Below are 18398 nucleotides of genomic sequence, written 5' to 3'. Positions count from 1 at the left end.
GGCCTACCTTTTTTTTTATCTCAATTCCCCCTTTTTTCAATGTCCGCAAATTGAGTGATTATCCTGTGATATGGTGTGTTTTTTTTTATTATTATTATTATTTGCACGATTTTCCTAATTTTTGTAAATATTAAACCTGTTCAATATTGACGATTGCAAACACATATGTGAGTGTTCAACAACAAGTTCAAATATACGGAGTAAATATTTATAAATCATAGTTGAGTTAGCAGTGACATGACAGGACTAAAAAAAATTTTTTTAATTAAATAACTGTTAATTAATAATGTTAACCAGGTGTTTCCCCCACTATGTATGAACAAACAAACAACCTTTGTGCCACATGTAGATGTATGGGCGGTACACTCAGGAGCTGGGTGTCTACGCCAAGGCGGAAGCGGCCCGCCTACGGGAAGGCGGCGTGCGCAACGGCGGAGGACTGCGGCGGAACACGAGCGTCCGAAGTCGTGCTGCAGATCTACAAGAGTACCAGAAGGACCCGTGTGCAAAGTGCCAGTGTAAGTGGTTTTCGCTTTTGTCCCTTTGACCTTTCCCTTCGCTGTCATTCTATAAATAGAAGGCCGAGGCAAAGTATGGATTTTGCATCGTTAAGATTCTTGTAGTATGTGTTGCATTCATGTACGTCGTCATTTTTGCCGTTCATTGGGTTCATTGTTAAATAATTTCATTTGATTAGAATTAGACGACAGGCAGTGAAATGAAAAAAAAATCACAATCCATATTTTCGTAATCAACCAGGAAAAAAAAAACATTTTAAAATTATAGAATTAAAAATGAGAATGAATATTAAAATCATTTTACATACTGTATATATTTTAAGTTTTAGTTTATGCATTCTTTTCACATTTGTTTTCTAAAAGAATTGATTACTTCCTAAGAATTAAATCAACCCGATTTAAAAATGAGATGGAATTAAAATAATCTCATCTCATCGGACCGTGTCACGTGTCTAAGAATGCCGTTTTTGGGTTGTTGTGACTTGGTAAAAACCTTTTGGAGTACATTTTCATCTTGAAAGTAGAGCCGAGGTTGTACCTGAGTGGGGATGTGACGAGACATGAGCGTGATTCCATGGGCCAGATCTAAGCAATGACCTCCAACCAAACAGGCTGTCTCAATGTCAAACACAAGTGCTCAGTGTGTGTGCGCGTGTGGGGGTGGGGGGGTGTGTGCGTGTGTGTGTGTGAGGGATATTTTCTTTTGCGCTAGTGTGAGCGTGTTCTTTCCTTGTTGGTTCAGTCTCGTCTGTCAGATTATCTTGCGTCTGGTTTTGTGATCAGACAAAGGAGTGGCACCTGCGGAGGCCAGCTCCACTTCAGCCAATGCAAGAAGCGGGAAGATATAGAGCAGACTACACACGCAGCAATGTTGTTATAATCAGAAAGCCATAATTAAAGCTTTTTTTTTTTCTCGCCTTTCCTTTCTGATTAAAAGCAGCAAAGAACCAACTGTTGATTATGTTAAAGGTGGTATGGGGTTAGGATCGATTTTTTATTTATTTATTTATTTTTTTAATTCTGATGCATTGAGAAAGCTGGTCAACAATGGCAAATCCTAGATCGTCTTGTAATTTGTGATGTGCGCATGTAATTTCATAAGTGAATCAGCAAAGGAGCAATAATCCCGATAATTTGAGCATCTCAAATCCTTGTGTAAGGCCGACACGCAGATTCCATGATGTGTCTGTCTTTCGGTTGGTGTATCGCTCTGTGTCTATCTGTCTGTCTATCATCTACATATCAGCAAGCAGCTAGCTTGCTGTGTATTTTGTAGTAGCTAACTAGCTATCTAGCTAGCTACCTACCTATCTATCTATCTATCCATCTATCTACCTATCTAGTTAGCTAGCTAGCTAGCTAGCTAGCTATCCACTGTGTGGATATACTTGTCTGAAGTGCACAATTCAACAACAATGTGTTGTCGTCTCCCCCCCCCCCACGCACGTTCGTCTGTTTGCCCTTGTGACCAGTGATCTGATTAGAGTTGAGATGGATCGACTGTGACACAGGTGAAGGAGCCTTTAAATTCAGGCTCGCTCAATTTTTATAGGAGCCGTTTGAAACCCTTGAAAAACGGCCAAACAATGATTTGTGTTCTGGCCGCCTGCTCGCTTGTAGATCAAGAGGTTTTTGTTTTGTTTTCTTTTTTTTTCTTTCACAGATCAGATGTGATGTAGAAATCATGCAGGTGGGAAAATTATTATTAATTTATTTACAAATAATGTGCCATAATATTTGCTAGCGATGCAGTGACAGGGAGAATAATTACAAACTCTTCTGCTAGATGGCCGACGGTACAATTAACCTGAGTTTGATTGTTCGATTCATAAAGCAGAATAATACTCAGTATATTTGTGAATAAATTGAGATGGGGGGGTCATCATTATTCTTTTTTCCCTGTGAAAAAATATCTTACTAAGCGGTTATAATCATCTTTATTTTTATTTGTATGCGTGTATATGCTGAAAGTAATCATGACAAATATCTGATTTTTTGCACTATATTTAATTATATGTATGTTTTATTGTATGTTTTTAACGTAATCCCTGTTATGTCAAACAAGTGCAAGTATTTGCATCTTTGTCGTTTAAGTGTCCAATTCATGTGGCGGTCGAAAGGTTTTTTTTCCAATCCCATACTGTGCCCCTTCCCTTATAGGAACAACGTTTGAGACTTGTTATTTTTCCCCTTCCATTTTCTTTAAATTTTTTCGCCATTGTCAGGCTTCTTCGTTCTGTCTCCCTCTGTTGGTCATTTTTATTTATTTTTTTATTTTTATTTTTATTTTTCTCTTGGGCGGATTAAAACTGTTGCTCTTTACTGGTGCATGTGCATTCCATTTTATAAATATCTTAAAATATCTTAAGGCATAGTTACACACTTTTTGTGTCATTTGTCTTTGTTGGTGTGCCATAAGATTTTTTTTTTCCGAATATAATAAGCTTGTGAGTAGCCTAAATAAAGGCTGAGAAACCGTTTTTAGATGTTGTGGCTGGACGGCGCTCTGCTGTTGTGCCTTGTTTGGTAGGAGTTGAATAAATTCCACAGTGGGAGTGTGGAGTGATTCCCTCTCACATGTGTACTGAATGTGTGTGTATGGGGGCTGAACTCCACTTGTGTGTTTTTGATGATGAGTAACCAGAGCTGTAGCTTTTTGGATGAGGGCAGCCTACGCATGCAGCAAAAGGCGATGTTTTTTTTTGTTTTTTGTTTTTTTTTGTGGCCCACAGCTAAAAACAAGCTTGTGTGTGTGCGTCTATGCGGTTTTAAACTTGAAGCAGCATGGCTTTGTGGGACTTGTTACACATATCTCCGTCTGCCAGGCAGTGTCCAGTGAAGTGTGAAATAAAACCGGCGCCAAAACTATCAGAGGAACATCACGGCCCCAAAAGGAATTGTTGCCCTTTTTAATCTGGTGTTTGACCGCCCAGTAGTGATGGGGAAAATGAAGCTTCAAATTTGCTTCATGAAGCAGTTGTTGTATTTTTGAGTCCTCTAGATGGCACTGTTGGTTTAAATAAAGGGTTGAAAACATGGCTTTCAGGCCAATGTTGAACCGAGAGTGCCATCTACAGGAGTCCAAAAATACTACAACTGGTTCATGAAGCGCATTTGGAGCTTTGTTTTACCCATCACTACCGCTCAGTGTTTTAACAAGTGTGGGGAGGAAAGAGGCTTTTGAGAAGACAGGAAACATTGCACAACACATGATGAGAATAAATTGAGTAAATTTTTTCCTTTAAGAAAAAAAAAGAAATTGAAAGATTTAGTATTTTCATTCCACCAAAAATTCAAATTTTACGAGAATATTTTTTCGAGTGAAGTCAGACTTTAACAAAGAGAGAAAGAATTAAGATTTATTTCAGATGGGTAGCGTATATCGTCAAAACCGTGTTTATCGTCTTTGTATTCGATGATGACGCTTGTTGACATTTTTAGCATCTATCGCAATTATTGTTAATGGCATATTTTAACAGGGTTAGCAACAACATTTTGTGTCGTGTGTCTCAATTACAGTTTTACATTATAATTATCGTTCTTACCATATTTGGCAACTGTGAGCGGTAACAACTGTGTTGCTGGCTTTTTTTGTTTTATATTCAAATTATCGCTGAACCATTATTTAGTCGTCAGTGGCTCTTCTTTGTATTTTGTGATTAATTTTCATTTCTGTCATAATTATCTTTAATACTGTAACATTTTTGTTCACCTTTCTCTTAATAATAACGAATAACGGTGAGTGTTCACTTTGTAATGTTTCCTTTTGTTGTTGTTTTTTTTTCTTTCTTTCTTTCTTTTTTCTGAAATATGGATCTGGCAAATGTGTCAGTAGCACACGTGCGCCCTCTCTGGGGACTTGCACGTCTACCAATGCTCTGCATAAGCGAAGCGGATTCCAAGCTTTAGCCGTGTCCGCAGACAAGCGAGGCAAAATGAGTCCAGCGATTCTTCTTTTAGCTGACCTAGCTCTCAGTTATGTAAAACGACATCATTAAAACCCTGACCCAGCTTTATTGTGCCTGTCAATTTTTCAAATATTCACCAATCAATTGGCTCTTCTTGAATTCGCTATTAAAATGTATAGAATTGAATTTGACATTTCCTCACTTTGAGCGTAAAACAGCTTTATGGCGGCTGTCTTATTCTTTCAGTCTGACATAAATATGACAAGCACTTTTGCACGTTTCATTATTTCCACCGAGTGGGTTTACAAAAGCAAACGCCTTCTCATTAACAGTGGATGTGCAAAAGCCTCTCTACAAACATTCCACTTAATGAGGTTATTTACTAAGCCTCGCCACTGATTGCCATTTGGATCTTGAAGCTGTTTTTTTTTTTTTTTGTCTTACTTCTACAAATGATTATTCTCCCCATTCGAATGGAATTGCCACACGGAGAGAAAAGTTGCGAGATACATTCCCAGATGTAAAAAGTACATTGCATTAAGGCGTACAATGCAGATTAAAAGACTGGATGCGTTCTCGTATTTGTCGCAAGAATGTAAATAGAAAAACGGTATGCTCGATGGGTTAGCAATTGACGCCCGGATAAAGCGGCACAAGCTGAATCAGAAAGTAGCCCGTATGCTGCAGTTGCGCTTTTCTGATCACAGAGAAGCGTTTTATTCTCAGAGACGCTAAACACAGTATTGAAATATAAATAAAAACGTGTTTGAGATATTCTATTTATTTAAAAAAAAATCAATACTGTCATAACATTAACTATTTTCTCTATTTTAGTAAATGATATTAATCCCTAGATCACGTTGTTCTTTTTCATCCCTCTGCTAGTACCTTTTTGGTCCTGGATTACATTTCCCGTACATGGGTTATAAACAGTGGCAAAATGAAGCTTCAAATTTGCTTCATGAAGCAGTTGTATTTTTGAGTCCTCTAGATGGCACTGTTGGTTTGAATCAAGGGTTTCAAAAATGGCTTTCAGGCCAAGTTTGAATAGAGAGTGCCATCTACAGGAGTCCAAAAATACTACAATTGGTTCATGAAGCTTCGTTTACCCATCCCTAATAAACGGCAAGGCATGTAACGTGTTACTCAAATGTAGCAATTTTTCACAGAAATGATGAATCATGTTACTTTACTTAGAGATGTAATCTGACTACAGTTACTTTCCACCAGAACAACAATTGGCAATTTTGGCAAGCTGCTGACAGAAAACTGTCAGCTCGCATTAACTCTTTAGTGGTAATACCATTTTCTGCCTCACAGGGGCAGCAGTGAGTGACATTTGACAGCATTTGAAAAGTAATCACATATTTTTCAATCAGTTTCCCCTCACGGGCTTGACTCGAATTTAACTAATAAAGTAACTGTAATCTGCAAACCACAATTTACTTACTTTTCTAATCCAGGAATGACTTATTTAGCTAATTTACTTTTCAAGCCAAAACCGTTTCAATGTAACTTGCTCCAGATTGTATTTGAGCGGGTAAAAAAAAAAAAAAAAACACCTCCTTTTGTGGCCCTTATTTAAGTGTTTTCTCAATAGCGTTCGCAGCCGACCTCACAGTTGCACTTTTGCCTTTTTTCCCTCACTCGCTTTAATGAAAATGTTTGCTTATTTCCGCTCCATTTCTTTTGCCCTTGTAACGTGTCTCAACGTGTTAAGTTTGACTTTCTTGGCTTCTTCTCACATTGTTTATGCATCAGGCCCTTTCTGCTGATTTTTATCTAAATCTTATTCTTCCCCCCCCCCCTCCTCCATCCACACTCAAGCATGCGCATCCAGCTGTCAGAAGTTCTTGATCTCTCGGGTGGGTGAGGACTGGATCTTCCTCATCCTGCTGGGGCTGCTCATGGCGCTGGTCAGCTGGGTCATGGACTACGCCATTGCCTTCTGCCAAGAAGGTAGGAAAGAGGCACAGATCAGACTGAGAACCTTGTCAAGAATTTATCCTGAGCGCACCGTTGTCAAACTACTTTTGGTTGAGGACAGGAAGAGAACGACGTGTGATATATCTCTGCGCAGAGGCAGGTTAGACCCAACGTTGGTCATTTCCCAGATCAATACAATCCGGCGGATTGGGGCGAGGGAGGGCTGCGCTGTTGTGTGAGCGGTCAAAACTGACTTCAATCCTTTCATTGCCCTTTATTTGCTGCGACCTAGACGTGCACGAGAGTCTCATTAAGACGTGAAGCGGTCGCCCTCCAACCCCGATCGTTCTTTCGACTGATTTTAAAAATAGAAGACAGTGATTCAGAGAGTTTGACCTATTTATGAATGAAATATGTGGCTTTAGACCAGCTGTTAACACTGCACCGGTGTTAAACCTGCTCTGAACTGGCATATGGTTGAGATTGACTTTCTGCGGGAGGGCGGTTGTGTGGGGGGGGTGAGGGGGGGGGGGGCTGTAAGAAGCTGTAAAAATTTCACTGACACTGCTATGAATGTGCGATGTGTGTGTGTGTGTGCAGCACAGAAGTGGATGTACGGCGGCCTGGACAGCAATCTGCTCCTGCAGTACATCGCCTGGGTCAGCTACCCCGTGGTGCTCATCACATTCTCGGCAGGCTTCACCCAGATCCTGGCTCCTCAGGCCGTGGGTGAGGCGCACCTTTCAAGACTTCATCCGCCGACATATGTTTCAGATGCGCCGATCGGCAGTGTTTGAGTAACCTAATTGCTTCTGTAATGCACCGTAAGGCCTCCCAAGGACGTGGACGAACGTCCCTTTCATAATCGCCTCAGCAGAAAATCCTTAAAATATCGCTGTGATGAGATGTGCATACAGAAGATTGCATGAATATCAATCAGCGTGCGTGTATTCACCCCCCCCTCTCTCTCTTCTCCTCCTACCTTCTTTTTGTTGCTCATTTATTCCTCTGTAATTGCTTTCTTTCAACTCGTCTTTTGCCTCCACTCCATCATGGCCACACCTGGCATGGTGTCGTTCCGCAGGCTCGGGCATTCCGGAGATGAAGACCATCCTGAGGGGAGTGGTCCTCAAGGAGTACTTGACTTTTAAGACCTTTGTGGCCAAGGTCATCGGGCTCACCTGCGCCCTGGGCAGCGGCATGCCTCTGGGGAAGGAGGTAGAGGATCTGTTGCCATCTTTGATGCTTGACAGCTTCCCGTCGGGACGCGATAGGATTGTGATCTGCATTTACAATGTATCGATGGGGTTTGAAGGCTGCTTAATTCACGCCAACAAAAGTCAGCTCGAGTTGTCATTTGCCAGATCATCGCAGTCGAGCAGAAGCCTCCATATGTCCAAATATGGTCAATTTTAGGTTTATTCACAAATCGATATTTTTGGTTGGTCCCCACGGCATCTGTTATTTTTATGCCTTATTAGCCAAATGAAAGAGTTGGAAATAGCTTGACAGCAAATCGATTAATGCTCTTGGAAGTTCAATTGTCTGAGAAGCGTTCCTTCCCTTACTCTGCGGGCGCCGTGCAGCATTATGACGCCTCTAGATTGAAAATTACGAGTGGAAATAGGTTTCGTGTGGTTGACAATTGGATTGCTGTTAATTAAATCGAGATTAATCAATGAATCGACACCTAATCAATTATCAAATAAATGAATTAATCATTTATATATATATATATATTTATTCACCTCCATATTGTTCAGAAATAATACGTTTTACCCAAAACAGAACGGTTGGTGTTCCGTGTGTGTCGCCGCTTTTTGAAGATGTGAATCTTTTTATTTGAGGTGTTTAAAGTTCCTTTCTTCTCCATCCTGCTCTCCAGGGACCTTTTGTCCACGTGGCCAGCCTGTGCGCCGCCCTTCTCAGCAAATTTATGGCTGCTCTTTTTGGGGGAATCTACATGGTGAGAATGGACTTGATGGATGCACGTAACTTCAGCCTTTTTTTAAATATTTTTATTCCTGCAGAATTCTGGGGTGAAGCATTTAACAATCAGTATATTTGATTTAAATAAACACAGTTTGTTTTTTTCCCTCTTATCTGTGATTGTCACATCTCTGGCAGCCAACAAGACTTTCCAGACTACAACGCCAAACTTTTTATGTCGGTCAGGACAGATTTCACATAATTGAATCAACACCGCGAGATCCAATTCTGAGTTAATTTCCATTTCCAATTAATTGTTCTCGTCTTTTTTCGTGTAGATTTCATGTTAAATTGTGCAAATGTATCCGTCTGTGTTTTTGCCAGTAAACTTGCTTACTGTAGGAAAGGCGAGCCACAATTCCTGATGTACTTTTTGGTCGTTTATTGAACGCCCGGAAAACACGTTAACACAATGCGCTCACTCAAACAGGAGCTGCTGTCAGCCACTGCTCACGCCCGGACTCTCACGCACAGATTTGCAGAAAGTTTCCCGCCCACCTGTTAACAGTATTGCTTGGTTACTCTGAAGTAAGTTGAGGAGTTTCATTGGGACAAAAGTAGTGCTTTGGCGCCATCTTGAGCCAGCTGTTCACTCCATGTAGCTTTCTATGTATGCCCGATTTTTATAAGCTAAACTCCCTTTAAGCTGCCAAGCTTAAGAACAAAAAAAGCAAAAAAAAAAAAAAAAAGGATTGTGTCAATCTCCTCTTCCAAAATTTATCCCGTTTCTGTTCCTTGATGTCAACTCTCTACCTCTCAAAGACAGACGCCGATGATGCGCAGGAGGCAAAACGTCGCTTTCAGTTAGACGGAAATAGTCCAAGCAGGTGGAGCACCCATTCAGAGATAATCACTCTGGGAAGATGTTCATTCAGTCCGAGCGAGACTGTTGATTTGCCGCTTGTTGAAGAGAGAAAAGGTAACTTGTGCATACCTCCACAACTTAAACATTTTTCTCTTTTCACTTCCCAATGCTTCTGTTACCGCTAAAGGAAGAGCCCTTTGAGGGAAGCAAGGTATGTCTTGTGGCCACTTTTGTTCATTTCAAAACGACTTTGGCAATTATGCTATGTGGCTGACGATTTTTTTTTTGGTACGTGTACAAACATTTGGGCGACCCTCTCACTTGTTTTTGATACAAAAAAATATGATCATGCCACTGAATTATTGATCCATTTCAGAATGTCCCGACATAATTTGGGCTAAGTCGCCACCGCAGGAGTGGACGTCAAGCACTTTTGTTTTTATTCCATATCTGATGCTGACCTTACAGAACGAGTTGAGGAACACCGAAATGCTGTCGGCGGCGTGCGCAGTGGGCGTGGGATGCTGCTTTGCTGCGCCTATCGGAGGTAAGGCCGTCTCGGGATTTCATTTCGATAATTCGGCGCTCTCGTCGAGCAATTGTGTAACGTTTGCTCTCAAAATGTTGACAATCGATGACCTCATTCACGATTGATAACAAATGTGCACTAGTTCACGTTTGATTTTGTGTGTGCGGGTGTGTGTGCGTGTGTGTGTGTGCGTGTGCTCGCCAAAGGAGTGTTGTTCAGCATCGAGGTCACGTCGACGTTTTTTGCCGTGAGGAACTACTGGAGGGGCTTCTTCGCTGCTACCTTCAGTGCCTTCATCTTCCGAGTGCTGGCCGTGTGGAACCAGGAGGAAGGTACCACCGACTTTTATGGAACTTTCCACGTTTCCAACCTTGTTGGTCTTCACTGCCAATATTGTTTCGAAGCGAAAGTTTTTTACCGATTTGAGCTGTTCCTTGTGAGTATTCATATACATTTATTATTTTTTTTCTTTATTTTATTTTATTGTAATCATACTAAAAATTGCGTTTGTTGTGGTCGTGGTAATTGAGATGTGAAATTTTCATTCTGTTTCATTTGTATTTTCAACCGTGCGTTTCAGTTTCAACAACTTTTACGTGCTTTTATGATGAAGCGACTGCTGTCCGTCTGCCACATTTGTTGACGAGCCTCTTTTGTTTTTTCCCCAGAGACCATCACCGCTCTCTTTAAGACTCGCTTCCGCCTGGACTTCCCCTTCGACCTTCAGGAGCTGCCGGCCTTCGCCATCCTGGGGTGAGTGCTTGCCTTGGGAGCCGTTCCCGCTTCAACTGATCCCTGAGCTGTTTGCCTCTTGGGTTGGCGAAGGACGTCTCCTTCCTTTCAAAGTCCTCATTTGTATTCCCGTCGAGTTGACTCGATTTGTGTTTGATGATCCGGGGCATGAAATTAACTTTTTTCCCTGCTGGTTTACTCCATTTTACACAGTTGTCTTTTTCAATACAGTGTTCCTCCTACTCTATCACGATTCATTGCTTACGCCCTTGATCGACAATTTTTAAGCAACTGGTTTTTTTTTTATTTGTTTTAATAGTATGCAGGCATGTCTGAATTTGTATTTATGTCTCGATTACTCCATCGATTAATCAAATAATTGGATGCATTTTTATTTTGTATTTAAGTATATTATGTAAAAAAAAAAAAAAGACCAATTGCTGTTTATTAACCACGCTCCAACATTTTTGAAACTGGCTCAGTTATTGGCCAGGTCATTGTTTTTTTTTTTTTGTTTTTTTTTGCAAATGTCATATGACCAAACCTTTAGGCACCGTTATGTCATTTTCACTCGACAGCAAGTGGCAAAATAGATAAAAATGGGCGGATTTTTGCTGCTTCATTCATATACCTTAAATGCAATATTAATCAGAATACTGTGAGTGCGCAAAAAAATTCAACTTGACGTCCCCTTTAAACGGGTCTGCCAGTTACGCACGTTTTTTTTTTTTCATTCGCAGCAGCACCGCTCAGTACCAATAATTAATTTTAATAAGAGAAAGTCAGAGGACTAACACAAAAACACATGAAAATGTTTTCCGGAGTATCTGACATCATCGGTGCTCTGTTTCAGGCTCGCTTGCGGGTTCGGCGGTGCCCTTTTTGTCTACCTGAACCGGCTCATCGTGGAGTGCATGAGGAAGCAGAAGACCATTAACAAGCTCTTGCTGAGGAAGTAAGTATCTCATCCTTTACACGCAATTGAGTGTCACCCTCAGACTAGCCCTCTAATTGTTAAGTCGCCACCAAGCAGCATGACGGCAGGATGTCGTTGAAATCGCAGGGATGGCTGAGCTTTATCAGGCAGAGATTTATTTTTGTGATGTGCTGTGTTAGTTTATATATATATATATATATATATAGAGAGAGAGAGAGAGAAATTATTATTATTTATATATTTATTTCTTTTTTTGTTAATTAATTTATTTACTTTCTGAAGTTGGAAGTTCAAATTGGAGTGGGATGAAGCAAAGACATTCAAATCAACTGAGGTTTAAATACGCTGCTGAAGGCTAAAAATGTCACTCGCTGGCCCCGGACTTGTGCTTAAAATTGGCCTGGCGGCGTTAATTGGGTCATTTAGTCTCACACATCACACAGAAGCTATTTGCGGATGTTGCTCCCTCACCACCTGCGCTTGGAAAATAGAAACCTGCTCCCGTCTTGTTGACAAGCACACCCATTAATGACCCCGTAGTCCGTCTCTTCCTGTCAGGCGTTTGGCGTATCCGGCGCTCGTCACCCTGCTGGTGTCCACGCTCACGTTCCCGCCGGGCTTCGGGCAGTTCATGGCCGGTAAGGTGAGGATGACGTGCTTTTGTTTTGTTTTTTTTTCTTCTAAATGATTAATTACTATTTAAAAAGAGCTCAAGATGAAGTGAAATATCTATTTTACAAACGTTGGTGTGCAAGTGCCACATTTGATTTCTTTTCAAATGGACAAAAAAAAAATAATTGAGTGCGTATATGAAATATGTTTGTATTATAATTGATAATAAATGAATTAAAAAAATAAATATATAAATAAAAGTTCCCAAATTATTCATGAAATACTTCTTCATGAATTATATTTAATTACGCATTAATTCATCCAAAAATGTTACCAGTTTAAAAAAAAAATGTATGAATAAAATTCCCTTCTTTAATCGTTGTACTTCATTTATATATGTAAAAAAATATTTAATTTAATGGTTAAAAATATTTCAATGATAAGTAACGTTTCATCCTCATCTTATTTTTGTTATACTTTCATTTGTATTGCTAAAAAATGTTTAAACGGACCGATTACAGACAAAACATTTTTAAATTGGTTTATTTTAACAACACAATTCAAATTATTTTTTGGTTTTTATTTATCAAATGAATTTGAGACGAATCATTTTAAAAAATTTTCCTCATTTCTTTTTTTTTAATATTTAATCAAATTTATAAAAAAAATAATTATATAAAATATTGAAAATTGTATTTTAAAAATTAGATAATAGTCATCCATTCCAATTTTTATTGATAATTCATTTATAATTCATTCACCAATTATTTAATCCAATTCTAAAACATTTTCCCCTTACAAACCTCATCATGACAACATGATTTTTTTAAGCATTTTCTTAATGTATTTAAATCAAAGTCACAAAAAATAAAAACCTAGGCTGTGACATAACATTAATCTGTACTAATGTCTTTGTGACCTGGCTCAGCTGACGCAGCACGAGTCGCTGGTGGCATTATTTGACAACCGCACGTGGTGCCGCCAGGGCGTGGCCGAGGAGTTTGATTACATCAGCCACCACCACGCCTGGAAGCACCCCCAGGTCAATGTCTTCATCACGCTCGTCCTCTTCATCATCATGAAGGTGCGTCCTCCACATAAACTGCATTATGCCTTTTTTCAAAGTCTGTATTCTTTTCGTTGAAGTTGAGGACGTTTAGTCCCATCCAGGCTTTGATTTCCTCCAGACAGGAGAAAGCGTCTTATTTGATAATCTGACTGACATCCGTATAGAAGTGAAAGCAAATATCAGGCTCTCCTAAAATGGAACTCAGTGGCAGAAAATACAACAGGGGCCCCAAAATTGAACCCTGTGGAACACCATACGAAATGGGAACAGAGTAACAGAAGATAATAGCCAAAACATTTTGAGCAATACTGGCCTTAAATAAACCAGGCGGAAGAAAACTCACAAAGGGGAGCCGGATGGACTAATCTAAAAATCACAGCTCGCATCTCGTAAATCTCAATCTACAAACGATTAAATGGTCCACTTTCCATAATGTGTCCCCTGCCAGTTCTGGATGTCCGCCGTGGCCACCACCATGCCCGTTCCATGCGGGGCCTTCATGCCTGTTTTCCTCATCGGTGAGTCCGTCCACTTTTGTCGAAATTGTTTTTCATGACAATACAATCCCCCCCCCCAAAAAAAGTGTCATGTTGTGACTGTGTGTGATGGTTAGGTGCAGCATTTGGCAGACTGGTTGGAGAGATCATGGCTGCCATGTTTCCTGATGGTATCCATGCCGACGGCAGCGTCTATCCCATAGTTCCCGGTGGTTATGCCGTAGTGGGTGAGCATCTGCAGTCATTCGGAAAGCATTTCTTTTTCAAGGGAAGGATCAACCTAAAATGATATGGAGGGGATATGAATTTGGTGTATATTCAGGGTTTAACGTATAGGCTTTATAAATATTTGTAAGGGACTCGATACCCAGCAGATTTTTGCTTGTCGAGTCTTGATACTTAGTTGACGGTCCATATTTTTTTTTTTCTTCAAATAGCAATTGTTTAAAGATTTATATTGAAACTTCATGCTAATATCTGTTCGCCTGCCTATGGCGTTTTATATTATATGTTAGTTTTAAGCTAACACTTTTGTCAAATGACACGGTTTGGTTGCATATTTTGACTTTCAAATTCACATTTAATTCCCCTTTGTGTAAATTTTAAATTTTTTTTTTCTTTGCACAGGTGCTGCGGCGCTTTCCGGCGCCGTCACCCACACCGTGTCCACCGCGGTCATCGTCTTCGAGCTGACTGGTCAGATCTCGCACATCCTGCCCGTGATGATCGCGGTGATCCTGGCCAACGCCGTGGCCCAAGCGCTGCAGCCGTCGCTGTACGACTCCATCATCCGCATCAAGAAGCTGCCCTATCTTCCCGAGTTGGGCATGGGTCATCACGAGTGAGTCTCGGCGCCGACTTGGGAACACTTGAGACGGCCATTTTGTTTTCCTGTTCAGATGTATCGTGATATAGTACAGGAAGTCGTCCCACTATTTTTTTGTTCCCTCCATGCTGCAGGAAATATAATATCCGCGTGGAGGACATCATGGTGCGGGACGTTCGCTTCATCACGCTCACCTCGTCCTATCGGGAGCTGCAGGAGATGCTGCTGACCGGTCAGCTCAAGACGCTCGCCTTGGTTGAATCTCGAGGTAAGTCCAGTTGACGGTCTTTTAAGGAAGATTTTTTTTTTTCATGGGTTTATTATCATATGTGGGTTATAATTTAAGACAGCAAATGTGTGCTGAATAAAAAGAATATGTGACAAGATGGAGGAATGGAGTCTAAAACTAATTAGCATTCAAATAAAGCTTTTTGAAAAAAGCTAAAACTAAAACTAATACAAATTACATTCAAATAAAGCTTTTTGAAAAAAGCTAAAACCAATAAAAACAAACAAATCCACTGTGAAAATTAATTAAAACAAAACCAAAAAAAACTAACTAAAAACTAAAGCAAAACTAACTGTCATGATCATTCCAAAACTCTGGTGACACCCCTCGGCCAATTTCCGTTGTCCCCGTCCCGCTCCAGACTCCATGATCCTCCTGGGCTCCATCGAGAAGCTTCAGCTGCAGTCTCTGCTTTCGCTGCAGCTGAGTCGTCAGCGCCGCCTGACCCACCTGCGCCAGCTGCTCCTGGACAGCGACGCCAACGACAACCTGACCAGCTTGACCAGCGACAGCGCCCCCACGTCGTCGCGCCACAGCAACGCTCATCAAGGGGTTCGCTTCCTGGTGAGCACCCAAGAGGTGTGGAGGCGTCCGGGGCGGGGGTTCGAGAGTGAGGGCGGGTCCGGGGGCGGAGCCCGGCTCCTGGCTGGGGTTGGGAAGTCCGCTTTAGACACCGCATGTCCGCTGCATGTAAGCGGGAGGTAAAGGCACAGATGGAGCTTGTGCAACACAGTGGTGGGTAAGTGCTTTGGGTGTCAACTAGAGACGAAATTTTTTAGCGTGATTTATGTCAGTAAAACGATCACCGTTATCGGTGAGGTGAAATCTAACGTTCAGATGAAAACGATATCAGTTCCATCAGCTTGCCAAGGGTGATCATCGAAGAATGTGTTTTTTCTTTCTGTAGCTTCGATCCGTCCTGGAAGTTGTCTTGAGATTTAACGTCAACGATTCGCGTAACTTTGCCGTCAAGTCAGCCAGCTCAATGCTAAGGCGTGTTGCGCTGTGAAAAGCCTTTTAGCAACGGATATTTGAGCACAGACAATAAAATAATATTTAAAGGTCTGTATTCTTTATCCCTTACACAAAAAAAGTTTATATTACTGCAGCAAACTGATAAGTTATGAAACTCTTCTTTGTGCATGCGTTTAAGCATCTGTAATATAGTGCCCCCCGGTGGCTGAGGTGTGCACACCAGATGGAGCAGCACATTTATAGAAATGGCAGAAACTGTTAATTTTTTTCAACATTTAATTATCACTTTCCTGGTTTGTTTTTGGAAAGTACAATATTATGCTACCACTTTTGTGATTAAAAATCAAATTCCATTGCATTTTAAGCATTCTTTTTCCTTAAAGGCCTGAATGGTTTGTGTGTTTTGGTTTGGAGTTGGGCTTCGACCAATGAATCAGACGGCCGATTAAACAGCCAAGTCCAGTGAAGTTAAAGCTAAAGAGTCTCAAAGGGCTTACCACACCCACAGTTGACATATATCGCCTGAAACGTTGGGGCAAGGAAAACGAAAAAAAAAATGTCAATTATAAAATTGACTCTGATTTTTGGATGATTTATTTTGATTTAAATTTTATTTCCTTTTTTTCGGATTATCACAGTACGACAAAGTATTGTAAAGCAGTTCCATTTTATCTCATCTCATAATTCATGTCTTTTTTGTTGGAAGAGAGCAATAACGATTTTTTTTAAATTATTTTTTATTATTAATCTATCGTAATCGGCATAAGCCTGAAAGAAAAACAAATGAGTCGGGCCTTAGTTACGTGCGTTGTCAAGAAACAAATTAAGCCAGTGAACTGAACTTGAACTGTTGCAAAATGTCGTCATTAACACGCCCGCTTGTCTTGTGTGTCTTGTTGTCTGTGCCCTTACCTGTGCTGATTTTATTTTATTTTTTTTTTCTGTCTGTGCACGTCTTTCCTTGTTTGGTGTGCACGTGCATGTCGTGCGCGTGCGCGTCTCCCTTTTGTTAATGCGTCTTGCCCGCAGATCTCCACAGAGGAGTCGTCCTCCTTCGGCCCGGCCAGCTCCAACCTTCGCCGTCCTCTCAAGTCGGCGCTGAAAAGCACGGCGGGCGGCGGTGACGCCCACGTGCCCGCCGGTACGTTGTGGGCGAGCCGCCGCGCAATTCAAGTCGAGTCTGAAACAGGAACGTCTGATGATTGTGTCTTTTTTTTCTTGGAAGGCTCTCAGACGCTGTCCTGTGCTGAGCAAGACCAGGAGACGCCAGAGGTGACAGCAAACAGTCACAGTGCTGCACTTGTTGCGCGCGGACACTAACCCTCATTTGAAACCCTAATTTGAAACGCCAACCCAAACACAAACCTTAACTCGAAATTGAAAGCATAAACCCAGCATAATTTCAAAACCTTACCGTAGTTTTTCTTTTCTTCTTAAACCTAACCCTAGTTTGAAACCCTACTTCGAAACCCTACTTCGAAACCCTAACCCTAATTTCAAACCCTACTTCAAAACCCTAACCCTAGTTTGAAACCCTACTTCAAAACCCTAACCCTAATTTGAAACCCTACTTCAAAACCCTAACCCTAGTTTGAAACCCTACTTCGAAACCCTAACCCTAATTTGAAACCCTACTTCGAAACCCTACTTCGAAACCGTAACCCTAATTTCAAACCCTACTCCAAAACCCTAACCCTAGTTTGAAACCCTACTTCAAAACCCTAACCCTAATTTGAAACCCTACTTCAAAACCCTAACCCTAGTTTGAAACCCTACTTCAAAACCCTAACCCTAATTTGAAACCCTACTTCGAAACCCTAACCCTAATTTGAAACCCTAATTCTAAACCCTAACCCTAATTTTAAACCCTACTTCTAAACCCTAACCCTAATTTCAAACCCTACTTCTAAACCCTAACCCTAATTTCAAACCCTACTTCAAAACCCTAACCCTAGTTTGAAACCCTACTTCAAAACCCTAACCCTAATTTCAAACCCTACTTCAAAACCCTAACCCTAATTTGAAACCCTAATTCTAAACCCTAACCCTAATTTCAAACCCTACTTCAAAACCCTAACCCTAATTTGAAACCCTAATTCTAAACCCTAACCCTAATTTTAAACCCTACTTCAAAACCCTAACCCTAGTTTGAAACCCTACTTCAAAACCCTAACCCTAATTTCAAACCCTACTTCAAAACCCTAACCCTAATTTGAAACCCTAATTCTAAACCCTAACCCTAATTTCAAACCCTACTTCAAAACCCTAACCCTAATTTGAAACCCTAATTCTAAACCCTAACCCTAATTTCAAACCCTACTTCGAAACCCTAACCCTAATTTGAAACCCTACTTCGAAACCCTAACCCTAATTTGAAACCCTACTTCTAAACCCTAACCCTAATTTGAAACCCTACTTCTAAACCCTAACCCTAATTTCAAACCCTACTTCAAAACCCTAACCCTAGTTTGAAACCCTACTTCAAAACCCTAACCCTAATTTCAAACCCTACTTCAAAACCCTAACCCTAATTTCAAACCCTACTTCAAAACCCTAACCCTAATTTGAAACCCTAATTCTAAACCCTAACCCTAATTTCAAACCCTACTTCAAAACCCTAACCCTAATTTGAAACCCTAATTCTAAACCCTAACCCTAATTTTAAACCCTACTTCAAAACCCTAACCCTAGTTTGAAACCCTACTTCAAAACCCTAACCCTAATTTCAAACCCTACTTCAAAACCCTAACCCTAGTTTGAAACCCTACTTCAAAACCCTAACCCTA

The 18398-nt window shown here is 40.8% G+C and overlaps 1 protein-coding gene across 4 annotated transcripts in view; it reads left to right on the top strand.

Annotated features, from left to right (window-relative positions):
* Window positions 1–18398, top strand: part of clcn2a (chloride channel, voltage-sensitive 2a) — a 42157-nt gene that overhangs the window by 17288 nt on the left and 6471 nt on the right. Inside the window, exons 2-20 of one of the 4 annotated variants that reach the window (XM_088310321.1) lie at window positions 350–518; window positions 6254–6385; window positions 6953–7081; window positions 7437–7570; window positions 8238–8318; window positions 9334–9357; window positions 9615–9693; window positions 9882–10007; window positions 10344–10428; window positions 11261–11362; window positions 11903–11987; window positions 12885–13040; window positions 13474–13543; window positions 13639–13749; window positions 14150–14363; window positions 14483–14616; window positions 14999–15201; window positions 16642–16753; window positions 16838–16884. In XM_088310321.1, the coding sequence (XP_088166447.1) occupies window positions 350–518; window positions 6254–6385; window positions 6953–7081; window positions 7437–7570; window positions 8238–8318; window positions 9334–9357; window positions 9615–9693; window positions 9882–10007; window positions 10344–10428; window positions 11261–11362; window positions 11903–11987; window positions 12885–13040; window positions 13474–13543; window positions 13639–13749; window positions 14150–14363; window positions 14483–14616; window positions 14999–15201; window positions 16642–16753; window positions 16838–16884 (2193 nt within the window). Of the gene's footprint in view, window positions 1–349; window positions 519–6253; window positions 6386–6952; window positions 7082–7436; window positions 7571–8237; window positions 8319–9333; window positions 9358–9614; window positions 9694–9881; window positions 10008–10343; window positions 10429–11260; window positions 11363–11884; window positions 11988–12884; window positions 13041–13473; window positions 13544–13638; window positions 13750–14149; window positions 14364–14482; window positions 14617–14998; window positions 15217–16641; window positions 16754–16837; window positions 16885–18398 lie in introns of all 4 variants that reach the window. The other 3 variants (XM_088310320.1, XM_088310319.1, XM_088310322.1) reach the window with 3 other exon arrangements.

This window comes from Idiotropiscis lumnitzeri, chromosome 12, assembly GCF_059441095.1.
Source record: "Idiotropiscis lumnitzeri isolate Australia: NSW breed Sydney's pygmy pipehorse chromosome 12, RoL_Ilum_1.0, whole genome shotgun sequence".
Taxonomy (NCBI): Eukaryota; Metazoa; Chordata; class Actinopteri; order Syngnathiformes; family Syngnathidae; genus Idiotropiscis; species Idiotropiscis lumnitzeri.
Note: the sequence above shows the minus strand (reverse complement) of the source record. Positions and strands in the feature narration are given on the sequence as shown.